This window comes from Tinamus guttatus, unplaced genomic scaffold (genome assembly GCF_059628265.1).
Source record: "Tinamus guttatus ecotype Peru unplaced genomic scaffold, ASM5962826v1 Tinamus_guttatus_pri_ptg000240l, whole genome shotgun sequence".
NCBI lineage: Eukaryota > Metazoa > Chordata > Aves > Tinamiformes > Tinamidae > Tinamus > Tinamus guttatus.
The window spans coordinates 12,772,480-12,788,138 of record NW_028288774.1 but is presented as its reverse complement, the minus strand read 5'-3'; the positions used below and the strand labels follow the sequence as shown (position 1 = coordinate 12,788,138).

Below are 15,659 nucleotides of genomic sequence, written 5' to 3'. Positions count from 1 at the left end.
TTTAATGGGATATTTTGAGCTGTTGTCCTAGAGGTTTTTCTTTCCAGCTGTTCTGCAAGTCAGTGTTAACTTAATTGTGTAAAATTACATTAATTGTTAGTTAGCCTGCTATCTGATTATCCTCCAGAGTATACCTGATAAAATCCTACTAAGACATTAGCCAGCCCTACCCTCGGAAGGTTATCTGATCTGGACAAATATTTATGCCAGCCAAAATTTAGCACCTGGTATTTCCAATGTTTCCAGTGTGGAAGCATTTATTGTTAGCGTAGTTTGAAAATTGCATATGCAGAAATAATGCAATGGATCCTGAATACAAAAATGGGATTAATCCAGCAGCTCAGTAATGTGAGTAATTCTGTGAATCCAATTCATTTCCTACAATAATAGTACCCCCACCGGAGATCCAGTGCGTGTTGCTGCTTGGCACATCCATCAGAATCCGTCCAGTGCCTGCTCCAAAATTGTTCCATTCTAATAAAAGACAAATTATTAGAGAAAGAAAGTGAAATTGTTCGTATTGTACTGAGAAAGGGAAATGGGCAGAAAGAGCGATGTGGCCACATGTGTCTTGGAAATGTATCGTGGAACCAAGAATGAAAGTAAAGGTTCTCCAATCCCAAGGGACTTTCTCTCCAGACCATCCTTTTTCTTGTTTTTGCTGATTTGAAGAGTCTTCCTGTTTTCTGTTCTATTTTCTGAGTAGGTCCATTTTCTTCTGATGCAATAAATTATTCTCCAGATATGATTATAATTGCTACTTTTACTGTTATGTCCTAAACTCATTGGTAAATGGCAGTGGTTTTGCACACTTTTCCAAGAAAGTGTAAAAGGCCTGCTGCTCTCTAGAATCTGAACTTCTTTTGATTAGCCTGTTGCAGTGCAAGTAATGAACAGATGTGCTCTTCATATACTGTGTGTAAGAACTAATTGAGGATATGGTATATGTCTTTTGAGTACCTCATTATGCAGTCCCAGCCACATTCAGAAGAAGAGTATTAGAGCCAGGTTCCTTAGCAGAGATGTCTTACTCAGCCTGGTTACTACAATACGAGTCAAATATGAAAGCAATATAAAAACTGGGGGAAATGCTTAGTTGCGAAGACAAAGAATTCATTGCTGCTTTGGCACCCAAAAATATCCGGCACTGTAATCAAGAAGAGGGGAAATGAAAAAGGAAATACGTATTCTGAACCAAACATCAGCACATTTGAAATGATGTAGTAACCATAGTCCTTTCACTGGATTATCTCCGAGTGCCCACTGCTGCAAAATCTCACTTGATTTAAAGGGAGTTGCTGATCTTAGGAGAAGTTGGCTGTGGTAGCCTTGAGAGACTAATAGAAATAAAATTGAAGCAAGGAGGGAGGAGCAAGAGAGTAAAAAGAGAAGAGTTGAAGAGAAATGGAATAATTTGTGGTCTGGAAGAGGAATAACTACCGAGCTGTAGTGCAGTTTTATTCTCTGCACAGAACTCTTGATTACAGCAGGAAGATTAGTGTTGGATGGAGGCCAGGTTTGCTGCCAGTGTGAATTGCAGCAGTTGTGGGATAGCATAAATTAATATTGGGCATAGCGATGTGAGTTAGGCTTTTTGATTTAATGCCCCCTGTGCATGAAAATGTATTAAATTGTCATGTATTTCTTCTGGCGTTGTATATGCTGATAAACAATAATGATGCATTTTTCTCCTCCACGTTACTGCAGAACCAAACAACAGCCCAATATAACAACATACCTTTCAGAGCTCTTGCTGTGCTGTAATATTCTTAATACAATAGTACTGTTGAAGATAATGACATATGCACACTACCTCTTTGTTCTGCCAATAATAGTATCCCTTATGAATACGAAGGAGCAAAGGGAATGTAGTATCTTTTAGATAAAGGTTGCTCTTTGAATACTGTGGAAATATAAACCTGAATGAAATGATTCACAAATATATCTGTAAGTATGTAAAGTTTTTGTTCTTGCTTTTAAATTAGCTTTAAAATTTGGATCAAATAAGACCTGTGAATTTTATTGAATTATATGTCTTTCTTTGACTAACACATTAGAATGTTTGTTTTTAAATGGTACCAAAAAATTATTCTGTTCTTCCCATTAATTGCATACACAGCCCATTGTAGCTGACTCTTCTTCTTTGCTCAGGAATTTGCTATAATTATTAAAAGAGAAAAGCAATCATCAAAAAGGCATACAAAAATGATTGTCTGTTTCTACTTTTGTCTTTCCTCAGACTCAGATCTCCGCTGACCGAGTTTAACACTGGTGTGTGAGAAAATGAGAAAATGCATTTGAAACCTTGGCCAAAAAGTAAAAGCTGGGGTAGCTCTGTTTATTTTGTCCCAGTCCCCTGAAACACCTAGGTGTTCAGGTCCTGCTGAACCACAGCTTCCTAAAGTATCTGTCTTTTGCCAAATGTTTGCTCCTAGAATTCAAATATGAAGTAGAAAGAACTCTGTTTCTACTCATAAAAAAATCATAGCTGTGACATCTATTTTTTGGCGTTGAACAATGATAGGTGTGTGATGGATGACTGGGGTATGCTTTTGTGCCAAGCTGCAGAAGAATTTCGGTTTTGGTATTGGAAATGAATTAGGAGAAAGGTTTTAACTTGCCTCCAGCAGCATTCAAATGTTTGAATGTTCCTGTGACTTTTGTATTTTAGTGAAATTTGGGATGACATTAGGGATACCTATATATCTTTCACTAGATATTGACTGTAGAATTTGAAGGATTGTGATTTTTGAAAAATTGGTTAGCAAGAACTGTTGTTCACACATTTTGCTGTACTTTTGGCAAGGCGATTATGAATTAATTTGGTGCCTGGCATTCAGTATGTTTATTTGGTTACTCATTACCTCTCCTTTCTATTGCCATATGGCAGCCTACCGAAATTAGTGAGACCAAGAGTATGAGCACTAATGGATGTAGGCAACAGACACAGATAACATGTACTGTGAATTATACCACTGGGGCTCTGAAGGGCAGTAGTCACTCTTACTATGACCCTGTGTAGTGGGCTGTAAAGCTAAAATCTCTTTTTTTTCCATGTGAAATAGGACTGGCTACACTTGGCCTTTTCTGGCGTGGCAGGATTGTAGCAGTGATGTCAAATATGGCCAAGCTGCATTTCATGGTGCTTGCTTGCAGTGGCAGGTGGTGGTCGTGGTCGGAATTGTGCGTGTGCAGCAGGAATGGCCAGTTTTCTATGCGGCAGGAGCGGTCGGGGCGCAGGTAAAGCTGCTTTGCTCACCAGGCCCTTGCAGGCGGCCGCGCGTGTGTGGGGTGCGACGGGGACCGTGGGAAGGGTTGGTGGCTTTGGGTCAAACCTTCCTCATCCTGGAGAACTTTTGTTTCCTGCTTCGTTTTGAAATCCCCTGAGCCACTTGGACTTTTATTATTATTATTATTATTATTATTATTATTATTCCTTAAAAGGGTGGGGGAGTGGAGGGAAGAAAAAAATAATAGAACACAAGATAGGGCTTGGAGCGTTGCTTTGAGCCTCGATGTTTGCTAGGTAGCCTCTGCATTCATTAAACGGGGGAGCCTTTCTTTTCAGAATTTATAGATTAACAAAAAAAAAAAAAAAGGGGGGGGGGGGGTTGGGGGGGGTGGAAGCGGAGAGGCCGGAGGCGAGCGGAGGGGCCGAGGGCAGCAGTGCGGGCTGGTGGCCGCGAGGGGCCGACCGCGAGCCGCGCTGCTCCGCGCCGCGCTGCGGCCTCCGCTCCGCGGAGCAACAGGGCTCGCTGCGGCTGCGAGCAGCGCCGCGGAAAGCCGGGGGCTCGGAGCGGCTTTGCCCTCCCTCCCTCCCTCCCCCCGCCCGCGCCCCCCCGACACACACGCATTTTCTTTTTTGTTGTTTTTATTTCTAAGCAGCAGCACAACAAGTGGAGGATGCGAGTGGTGCCGGCTGAGCCGCTGCTGCCTGGACGTGCCGGAGGGGGATACTGCAAGAAGCAACACCCGTCCTACCATCAGGCTTGTGGTGCTCAGGTTATTTAATGGTGACTTACAAATCTGGAGGGAAAGCCGGGCTTGCAAAGGCAGATAACCACGCTCCTCCATTCATTTTGCATCCCTCTCGCCCAAACACGTTCTCCTCCTTCATTTTTCCCCCCCTTTTGGAATGAGATGCTTGCTTGTTGCCTTTCTGCAAATGCCTGTGCGAGAAGCGGCGTCCGCGGCGGTGCAGAGCGCTCCCGGCTCAGGCTGCGTTGCTGCCTTCCTCTTGTTGCAACTGACAAGAAGGGAGAAAAATAACTCATCAACCTGTGGTGCCGACTGACCTCACACACCTGAAAACATAGATCGACTGGCACAGCCCCTTCCTCAGGACTACTGTCTCCAGATCCTTACACTAACAAGAACAGCATTGCTATTTCTCTGCCTAGGAACTGTAAGTATAATAGCATTTTAAAGATTTTTTTTTTTAATGCATGACATGTAGGTAGGACTTTAAAATAGCAATGTCATTTAACAGTCTGTGTTCACCTTCTGTCGTGTTTTAATAGCTACAGCTGTAAATGAGGGTTCTGTTTCAAAGGGGTGTGTGTATTTTTTTGTGTATGTGCTTGCATGTAGACGTTGCTTCGATGCACCTGCAGTTATGTTTTTTGACACACCATATCAGTGTTTTCGCTTGAGGGAGCATTGTATGTGCCCGTTTTCCAATTAAATTCAGTAAAGTGTTATAGTTGAAAAGCAATTCAACTGCAGATTAAAATGTAGCATTCCTGCCTCTTACGTGTTTCTAGAGATACTCCAAAAGCTCTTTGTGTAGATATGCTTCTTGTAATATTTTATATAGCTATATGTAGGTCTGTATATGTATGCACTCAAAGATTTGAATGCATTGGGTATTGCAGCATTTTTATTACTGTTTATGTGTGTTACTGTCTCAGAAGCATGCATGTGTTTGTGTATGGATGCAAGTGCTTATATGGGTGGGGATTTTGTGGATCTATCTATATATATGTGACATACCCACCCACATCCTTACCCACAGAGTCGTTCAAAATCTCTGTGCATGTGATGTGGGTGTGTGTGTAATGTAGAAGTGTGAATAGTGTGGGTAGGGGAAGGCTTGAATACTGTGGCAATAAATGACACAATTTCATTTGATCAGTGTGACCTTTTAGAAAAAACAATCCAATCTTTTTCCCTTTTTGTTTTGTTTATTTTTGTGTGTTTGTGCATGTGCCTCAGGTTAAGTGCTTCTTCTGCATGACCATAACCAAAAGGTGACCCATCCACTCCCTTAAGCCCTATGGGGACCTCAGAGCCAGTTTCTCAGTCTTCATCTCCTCCTCCTCCTTCTCCTCCTCTTCCTCCTTCTCTTACCACTGGTGCGAACACACTGGATGCTGCTGCCAGGTTTGAGATGTTGTTGACAGGCTGAAGAAAGGATTTGCAGAGACTTCCTCACTGTGTAAATAGAGTGACGGCTGGAATTACCTTCAACTCCCTCAGTAATGATATTTAACAGTAATAAGATTGTTAGGCCAAAGCATTACCAGGAACTAATTATGAGGAAAGAGACTATTTGCATTTGGTTGCAATGATGAACTAAAGACCTGAAACATCTCTAGAAAACAGATACCACTTGATTTGCATATTTTTTCTTCCCGTATGCAGTCTCTGCAAGATGGTCATGAATTGGATCTGATCTGGGAGATAAATGAAAATAAAGGGGCTTGATGGGTAAAAGGACAAGGCCTCAGCTGTTTTCTGCAGTTTGAGAGTTGCATACATTCTTGCTAACAAACACAGTGGTTTGTGTCAAACACTCTGAACCATAAGAAAATGCAGATATGTGGTTTTCCAAAACATGATTTCAGTGTTACTTCGGCCTTGCCCTGCTCTCTGTCCAAGAAACTGTCCTCCAAATGCAAATGGTTTTGAACTTTCTATAGTGAAAGTTAAGGTTACACCGTACACAAACCAAGCTGCTTAGCACGGCGCAATAACCAAGCAGCTGAAGCATGGAGGTGGCAATGGTAAGCGCAGACAGCTCGGGGTGCAACAGCCACATGCCCTATGGATACGCTGTCCAAGCGCGGGCCCGCGAGCGAGAGCGCCTGGCGCAGTCCCGAGCAGCAGCAGCTGCGGCAGTGGCAGCAGCAACAGCAGCGGTAGAAGCGGGGGCAGCAGGTGGGGGTGGCCCACATCACCACTACCACCAGGAGCAGAGCCGAGGGGCGTCCTCCGCTTACGGTGGGAATGCGTCGCGCAGCAGCCTGCCCCAGCGCCAGAGTGGTAAGAGACGGAAGAAAGGGAAAAAGAGGAGCCACCGTTTGGGAAGCAGGGAATGTGGAGCCTCCTTCCCATGCTCAGAGCTGCTGCCCCTCAGTGGTTCTGAAGAGAGAATCCTGAAGGACTTGAGTGAGGAGGAAGAGGAGGATGAAGACGAGGATGAAGATGATGAGGAAGAAGGAAAGCTCTGCTACACTGATGACTATGGGCATGATGAGTTTTCATTCTCAGACCAGCCACCCGATGATGGTGGTGGAGGCCCTGGGGGTTACAGCTCTGTTCGCTACAGTGAGTACGAGTGTTGTGAGCGTGTGGTAATCAACGTGTCAGGACTGCGGTTTGAGACCCAACTGAAGACACTAGCTCAGTTCCCGGAGACGTTGTTGGGGGATCCAGCGAAGCGAGGCAGATACTTTGACCCTCTCAGGAATGAATACTTCTTTGATAGGAACCGGCCCAGCTTTGATGCCATCCTGTACTACTACCAGAGTGGCGGCCGACTGAAGAGGCCAGTAAATGTGCCCTTCGACATCTTCACCGAGGAGGTGAAATTCTACCAACTTGGGGAGGAGGCCATGCTCAAGTTTAGGGAGGACGAAGGGTTTGTCAAAGAGGAAGAAGACAAAGTTTTGCCGGAGAATGAGTTTAAGAAGCAGGTCTGGCTGCTGTTTGAGTACCCAGAGAGCTCCAGTCCAGCCAGAGGCATTGCCATTGTCTCAGTCTTGGTTATCTTGATCTCCATCGTCATCTTCTGTCTGGAGACTTTGCCAGAGTTTAGAGATGACAAAGAATTAATAATGTCCCTGAGCGTAGGGAAGGGGCTTTCCAATGAGTCCCTTCACCTGGATGCTGGGGAGCACACTATCTTCAATGACCCCTTTTTCATTGTAGAGACAGTTTGCATCATCTGGTTCTCCTTTGAGTTTACAGTGCGCTGCTTTGCATGTCCAAGCAAAGCACACTTCTTCAAGAACATCATGAACATCATAGACATTGTCTCCATCTTGCCTTACTTCATCACTCTGGGCACTGACCTGGCTCAGGAGCAGGGGAGCAATGGTCAACAGGCCATGTCTTTTGCCATCCTGAGGATCATCCGCCTGGTCAGAGTGTTTCGCATCTTCAAGCTCTCCAGACACTCCAAGGGTTTGCAGATCCTGGGTCATACCCTCAGAGCCAGCATGAGGGAACTTGGCCTCCTCATTTTTTTTCTCTTTATCGGAGTCATTTTGTTTTCCAGTGCTGTTTACTTCGCAGAAGCTGATGAGCCTGCCACCCATTTTCAAAGCATCCCAGATGCCTTTTGGTGGGCTGTAGTGACCATGACTACAGTTGGTTATGGGGACATGAAACCCATAACCGTGGGTGGGAAAATAGTTGGGTCCTTGTGTGCCATTGCAGGAGTGTTAACCATTGCTTTACCAGTGCCAGTGATTGTCTCCAATTTTAACTATTTCTATCACAGAGAGACTGAGAATGAAGAACAAACACAACTGATGCAAAATGCAGTCAGTTGTCCATACCTCCCAACAAATATACTGAAGAAATTTAGAAGCGCGTCGTCTTCATCCACAGAAGATAAATCAGAGTATTTGGAGATGGAGGAAGGAGTTAAAAAATCCCTTTGTGTAAAGGAAAAGAAAAGTCAGGACACAGGGGATGGAAGTGAGTCAGAGAAGAAAAACTGTGTAAATTCAAATTCTGTGGAAACTGATGTGTAATTTGAACACTTCCAAATATATTTATGCATTAAAGAGTGCAGTGAAAAAAAACGATATATGCAAACAAGAGTCTAGAGCATACAATAGTATGCCATGTCGTGTTTAAATACAAATAAAAAGCATTGCTAAACTTGTATTACATATCAAGTAAGTGATACAACTTGAGAAAGGGATTGCTAGATCTGATATAGTTTTAGACTTTATATTTTTAGTAGAATGCAAGTGTTTTGCACATGAGGCTGAAAAATTCGTTAAAACCTAGTCAGTTTTAAAGTGGGTGCATGAACTGTCGACATCACTAATAACAGCTCAGTGGTAAGAGTTGGCATTCAGAGGTATTTACTATGTAAGAAGCAATCAAGTTTGGTAGTCATTATCTATTTATCAGTGCTTTAATAGCAGCTGCCATGAATCATTGGATACCATAGTCATTGTTTTTCAAATGGTAAAGTTATTGTAAAAAGATATTCTACAGAGGATAGATCTAATTTTTTTCTTGAGATCTTTACTGCTTGTTTTTAACTGGAAATTTACTTTGAAAAGGCTGCTGAGCCTCCAGAAATTGTTTATTTTTATAACTCTCTTTGGAGGCATTGCAGCATTTGTTGTCTAATAATTAAAGAAGTGAAGTAAGAGAATCGTTTAACCTGGTCTGACTGCAAAAGCAAATGACTGGAATGCTTTTTTTGCACTACTTTATATGCTGGAGATATATTGAAAGAGACTTCATACTGTGAATGTTTACTAATGTAATAGTTCAATGACAATCATTGGAAGAGTGAAATCTGCGTCGTATTTTATTGCTTTTCTTTTCTTTTTGTGATGCTGATGGCAGAACAGCTAATAATACATTAATTCCATCTCTTCTAAGTATGAATATTTGTGGTCTGGAAAAGGATTGTGAAGTAAAATTTTATAATCAAATTTATTTGAAATAAGTGTTTTCTACTGATGCCCTCAAGAAATACCAACTAATTAATCTCTCTTTTCCTGGTTAAATTAACATTCAGAATCTATGATTAGTGCGTGCACTCTGTCAGTGGTGAAGTAATTCAGTGTTTGGGAGGAGGAGGCAGAAGTAAGAAGATATTCAGTTGTTTCAGTCCTGACAATTCAGAATTGCTAACTTTTTTAATGTGCTATTATTGGTGCTGCATTTTCCCCCTAATTACAGCTTTCACCCATGTGTATTTCAAGCAACATTTAAGATCCAAAATAGGCATTCTGGGATTTGAAATGAACATGTTGGGTCCCTTGCAGCGCTTGGGAAAACATTCCTTGATTTCTTTTCATTGATTCTTAGGCCAGCTATATTTTACTGTGGATCAAAAACTTTCATTGCCCTTTCTAGGAAATTAAGGTGTGTAAAGACCATCTTATTCCAGACTCCAGAATGAAATAGGTAAGATATTAGTACACTTAGCATAAAAGATTCTGAGAAACCTTTTTTTGTTTCATAATTATCTTTGGAAGGCACTATAAAGCTGTTTTTTTTTTTTTTTTTTTTTTTCTCTACAGGGCATCATGGAAAACTATAAATTATAAAGCTTTAACCAAATCTGTGTGTGCCCTTCAGAGGCTAGTACACACCATTTTAAGAGTAAAAAAGCATAGCTTGGACGCTACTGAACTACAGGAGTTTTGCAGTATTCAGTCAAAACTGACATGAATTTGGAAGGCAGAACTGGCAAATGTCTTAAAGTGCTGGAGCCCAAAAGTGACGAAGCCAATATGAAGTCTGAATTGTGTACACATGACAACATACCTAATCTATCATTATAAGCCTTGTTTGCTCTGTGTAGCAATCTGTGGTATTGAATAGAGCCATAGGCGTCGGACTCTATTGGTTGATTGATTTTTGCTTTCAGGAGTTTTCTGTGACTAACCTCTCTGAAAAAAAAAATCTAAATTACTAGCGCTGCTCTTGTAGGTTTCTAAATGGTACTGGATACTGATAACTCCCAGAAATAATTGTATTATCACTTGGGCATTTTATGTGATGGAGTAGTGAAATGCATCCCTGATGCAGCTCATGTGAATGGCTTTATGCTAGGAAACATTCTGGTACTGGTAACATAGTTCAAATGATTTCACATTGACATACATTTCAGCTAAAAATACTGCAAAATGAGATATTTTGGAATTTCATGTTCACTTGAGAAAATTTGGCGGGGCTCCACCAGAATTCATGGAATCATAGCAACATCAAGTCAGATTTGACATCGAGGCCGATACTGAAGAGAGAGCCAATGGCCAGATTTTTAAGAAAGGAGCTCTGCAAACTGAGGTATGGGATTTAATGGGTGACTTATACAGGTTCCTTGAAAATTTCAGCTTGGGTGCTGAAGTTGGTATCAAAAGTAGTGTTGTGTCTCCCCATCTGGGACTTCAGGGATAAGGCTTTTTTTTTTTTTTTTCTCCCTAGTGTTTTGTTAAAATTCCTCAATACAGTTCCCCAAGAGACCAGTTCCAGCTGATGGAAAGCATAATTTCTTTCATTTGAGGAGAAATTCTTTTCCTTCCATATTTCTGTTTTGTAGAGTCCATTATTTTGGCATCCATGTAATGCTGAATCATTTCGGAAGCTCAAGGGAGCAGAAAGAAACTGCTCCCATTGTGCTTATATCTAACTCACGACAACAGCGTTCTTGGTGTTTGGGGATACTAATGGGCATTTTGCACTATTATGGTCATGAAATATAAGATCTGAGAGTGTTTTTTATCAGCAAAGCTTTAGAACATGAAACTGATTCTAGCAAAAATTAGTGAGCGAAGATTTGGGGATGAGATTGTAATTCTGAGCAAAGGATCTGGTCCTGTGGGTCCTTATGTGCCGAGTTCCTGGCAAGTTTGCTTTCAGGCAGTGCAAATCTCTTGACGTGGGGTAGGAAAAATCAGTGCTGAAAGGCTCAGGAATAATGATTTTTTTTCCTTTTTATACTTGGACAAATATAATCCCAGCACACTGTTGAGAACAAAATGCCAGAAAGCCTCTCTGTGCATACGTGGTCTGTGGAAAGTCTCCTCTGCTCAGCGTTGAACTATGATATGCTTTTCTAGTAACCCCAACTGGGAAAAAATGAGTATAAATGATTTTTTAGCATAAGCTGTGTGAAGTTTGTTGATAGATCTGAAATTTCCATGGTGCTTTAGATAGACTATGTAACTGGCTTCCTTTGGCTGTCTTATTCCTAGTTCCTTACTGGTTCTACTGGCATTGTGTCCAGCTATAAATACAGGCCTGCATTTTTTAATTAATCAACACAAATGAAAGCAGAGTTTTAAACAATCCTTTAATATCCATCATATAAATTACCTGTTTTTGTTGTCAACAATAAACCAAAATGACATTCCATGATATTTGTAGATATGGGACAGGGTATGCATTTTCCAGGGGCTATAGCTGACTGAATAAATGCTTCTGATTTTGCAGCAAAAAAGATCTCGTTTATAGATTCATGATGTCTGTGTCCTTCTGTTTGAAACAAATGCTTGTAGAAAAGTTAGTGTTTTTTCTGAAAGTAACGTTTCTTCATTTCCACAAAAACAAATTGATGTGGGGTTAAGTGCATAAATAATTTGTACCTGGCAACCAGGTATAAACATGAAACTTTACATATTGCCTCCATGCTTTCTGTGTTTTCAGAGCTCTGATTACATATTAATTCCTGAAGGAAAAGTCATTAAAGCATTAGGTACTGAGATGGTTGAATTAATTTTTGTTTTTAATCCTTTTTCTGTAAAATTATAATGTACCTTAAGACCTCTTTCTGCAACAGGTCCCTTGAAAAAAAAAAGCATAAGTAAATAAGAAGGAAAGAAGAGAAATATTAAGTTACACATCAAAATCTGATAGAATATTCTAATTAAGGGAAATAGAGGGAAAGAAGGTAAGTAAATTTGTTTGTTTATTCCTTCACTTGTTTAGGTGTGGTTTTGCCATAGAAAACAAGTTAAGTGGGAGGTCAACTGGGTATATAAATAAATCTGCAGCTGCACAGAGAGGTACATCATGTGTTGCATCTATTTCAGGTGTTCTGTGCTCCCATGGGCAGCAGCAGCTGCTGCTGCGTCTTGGATAACGGTGCCACTGCTGCTGCTGGTGCATCGTGTGGCTGCAAAGATGCTCACTGCACCAGGCAGCACCTGGTGGAGTGGGGGAGAGGCTGCTACAAAGGTTTTAGCCTATCTGGTAAACCTGTGCATAATCCATATCATATAAATCCACTGTGACTAGTCTGAGAGCTGGGTTGAAAAATTGTTTGTACTTAAATACCTTGTAATCTTTTTGTATCCTCCAGTTTTCTAGGGAAACTTGGGTCCATATTTACAAAATGTACTTTCAGGCACCTGATTTTGGTTCATTTAATTAGGAATTAGGTGACAAAACACTCCTTGTACCTCAGACCAAGTGACTTGTTTAGTGTCGTAAAGAAGCCTGTGGTGGAGCAGGTGTCTCAAATGCTGCAGTGGTTTTTTCAACAGTGTAGGAAGTGACAGCACATATTCAAGATAGATTGTTTTTTCCTTTAATATTTTGTGTGACAGCTAGATTTGGTAATGTATATAAAGAATCTTTAATTTCTGCTAGTAGGGAGGAGAACGTCTACATTTGGTAATGTATGTAACAAGAATCTTTAATTTCTACTAGACAGTTCTTTTCCTGTTTCTTAGCAGTTGGAGTCAGCTACCTTGCATGGTTTTGACTTAATTTCCCTTCTTTTCTTATACCATTCTAGTGGTAGATCATAGCTGACTCTAAAATTATGATCCAGGCATTAGCAATAGCTGTAAATGAAGAACAGGTGAATGAAGGATAAATGTGTCACAGGTGCTCAGTATCACTGCTATTCTTTAATTTGGCTTAATTATGCTGCCTTTGAGTCCAGTACTATTGCACTGAATTTCTGGTGTCAGTGATGGACAGACTGAGTCTTCGTCAACTACCGCATACTGCAATAAAGGGCAATGGTTTTTCCTTGTTTGTATTTATATTGTTAGTACCTTATTTACACTACAGTGGAAGTGTGCTCGAGTGCTTTACTGCCCCTTTATTTTCACTCCTAGGTGAGCAGTACTCCAGGCAGCTGTGCTGCTTGCTTCTCTTTCCACTTAAATCAGTGAAGGTTTGGTTTGGTTAGAGCCTGTGGTGTCTGTGTTGGGATTTGGCGCATTCACCATATGAATGAACTTTAACGCCTCTCTTTCGTTGTCTCCTGTTGGTGCAGCTTTATAATGAAATCAGGGTCTCAGTCAGTGACAGTTTCTTCCTGTGCAGTGGAACCTGAATACAGAAAGCTGCAAGGGACTGTTGATGGGAACTAAAGGTACCTTTTGATTTTTTTGCCCAAATATACTAACATAAGTTTGTATAAGGAAAAGTTATATATTACACTGACAATGCATTTGAGAGTAAACAAACTATTTCATTTGTTCACTTGTTCTCTCAAGGTGCCTTCAAATTCATCAAGAATTTAAGATGCTGAATATTTTTCAGAAAGTCTTGAGTATGAGGGGAAAATGATCCTTCTTTGCATTCAAAATGACAAAGCATTATTGTAAGGCAGAAATCTTGCATATGTTTGAGGTTAAAAGAGGCTAAGAAACATAAGCCTTTCTGTTAAGGGTTTAAATATGAGATGCAGTTATATACCGTAAGAAAAATATGGATTGGTCAAAAGGAAGAGGTAGAAAAGTGTTTTGGTAGCCTTTTTCAAGGCACGATCATATTTTACTGTGGACCAAATTACAAGCTCAAATAAAGGTTATTCTAGCAAGAATCGAGCTCACTATAGAGAGTGCAGGTGTTTTGTTTCGCTTGATACTTCAAAATTTAACTCTCGATCTATTTATTTCTATTAGTTATTTGTACATTATTATTGTGATCCAGAATTTATGGGTCACAAAATTAATGACAAAAATGCTGTAAGGATTTCAGTAAATGAGAAGAGCAAGATTTAAAACTCCTTTGAGCAGCTTCTAGCAGAGAATGTTATTTTGGTAACATTTAATTTGTGAGTATCTGTTACAAGTGATATACTGATTTAATAGGTTAGAAGGCAAAATAATTTTTCTAGCTAGTAAAATATTTCTTGTTACTCAATGTAATGAAGAATTAATATTTATTACAGCTTTGAGATGTGGAAAAAACACTGTGAAAAGAGACTTGTAGTTGGAAATAGTACTATAAATCTTTCAATGTCTATAAAATATTTGTTGTTCTGTGACCTATCTTACAGGAAGAGATTTCCAGGATTGGTTAGTGATATTGGGCAGCTCAAAGTGAAATGAGATGACTTTGAATAGGTCTCCTTTTAAATAGGTACAGTGAAAATGCATTTAAAATTATGTAATTTGAGGCATCCAGAAAAGAAGGTGATCTGATGACTAGCTGAATTAGAATTTTGTTTCTTTGGGAGGAAGGAACAAGATATTTAGTGGCCTTTTGGATTTCTGTGGTTTACTGAAACAATACCTTGTAGAGGCAACCAAAAAATCTGCAATGTTTTCCAATGAGCTTTTGGTTGCACATGAATCAATACATGTGTTTTAGTTCAATAGTCACTTAATAGTCAACTCATCTTAAGATTATAGTATGGTCTAAAGAAAAACTGAGTTAAACAGTATTAAGAATATGATATTTAAAAAAAAAAGCTTCTCTTGAACTGTTAACACTGGAAACACATGTAAAATGAATGGCAATTTGAGGTGCTAAGACGAAAGTGCCAAGGAGCAGCAAAGGCTGCAGGCTGCTCCCTGAGGGATGGGGAGCCAGCAGCTGAGCCCTGCTCAACAGCTGTTGAACAACTGTTCAGTTTCTTGCTACTCTTGATGTTTGGTTCTTAGGCATCCCCAAGTCTTACTTATTCTACATTGCCTTGCCTTTCCTCAGCTTTACTCTTGCTAGTGTACCTGATTATTGTCACAACCTGTATTGCTGCATGCTCTATATAGATTGCAGTCTGTGGTGATATGCCAAAATGTCTTCAAAGGCAAGGCTGTTGTTTAGCTGTTGAGTGATGGGTTTCACATTCTTAAAGGTGCTATCATGTGTTGCTGGGAGGCTGGGAAATAATTAATGATGTTCCAGTTTGAATTAGCATTTAACAAAGTGTTAGAGCAATGTGAAGTGTTTTTTAAAAGTTTTGATTGAGTTGTTTTTTTTTTCCTGTTTCACTAGCTAGTGTCACTGCTGGGACTGTTATGGATGTAGACATTAGATAAACATGCTCAGCCATAGGAAATAGGTAGAAATAGGTGTTTGTCTTGTACGTACTGTGTGATATCCTAATTCTGGCACTACCATTTCATAGTTATGTTTTAAATACTCAAGAAGATTCCTAACAATTGGCTAAATATTACCCCAGGTCTTGCTCTTCATTGTTTTTCATAAGCAGAAGGGAAAAAGCTTACATTTAGCCTAGTGTGTGTCTTTATGAGAAGACGCTAGGGTGATGTTCTTAAAGGTAGTGTTTGCTGAAGATGGGAGGGTATCTGTGGCTTGTACATAGTTCTGAAAATAGAATAAGCCTGCTTGTTGGAAAGGAGTTTGAACCCAGGATGTCATAGTTTCAAAGAATGCCAGAATGGTTTTGGCCATATTTTTGCACAGAGATGTGAAATTGCAGTTTTTTGAGGCGTGGTTTTCTGAAAACGCATCTTTCATAGGAGCATCCC

The 15,659-nt window shown here is 40.3% G+C and overlaps 1 protein-coding gene and 1 non-coding gene across 2 annotated transcripts; both read left to right on the top strand.

Moving 5' to 3' along the window:
* Positions 1-3,919: 3,919 nt before the first annotated feature.
* Positions 3,920-5,621, top strand: LOC104579044 (uncharacterized). The gene is made up of 2 exons (XR_015913448.1): positions 3,920-4,405; positions 5,215-5,621. It is a non-coding gene; the product is annotated as an uncharacterized LOC104579044 (transcript).
* A 248-nt stretch (positions 5,622-5,869) lies between these two features.
* KCNA4 (potassium voltage-gated channel subfamily A member 4) lies at positions 5,870-8,906 on the top strand. The gene has a single exon (XM_088525880.1). The coding sequence runs from the start codon at positions 5,991-5,993 to the stop codon at positions 7,980-7,982; it is 1,992 nt and encodes a 663-aa protein (XP_088382006.1). The 5' UTR covers positions 5,870-5,990; the 3' UTR covers positions 7,983-8,906.
* The last annotated feature ends 6,753 nt before the right edge of the window (positions 8,907-15,659 follow it).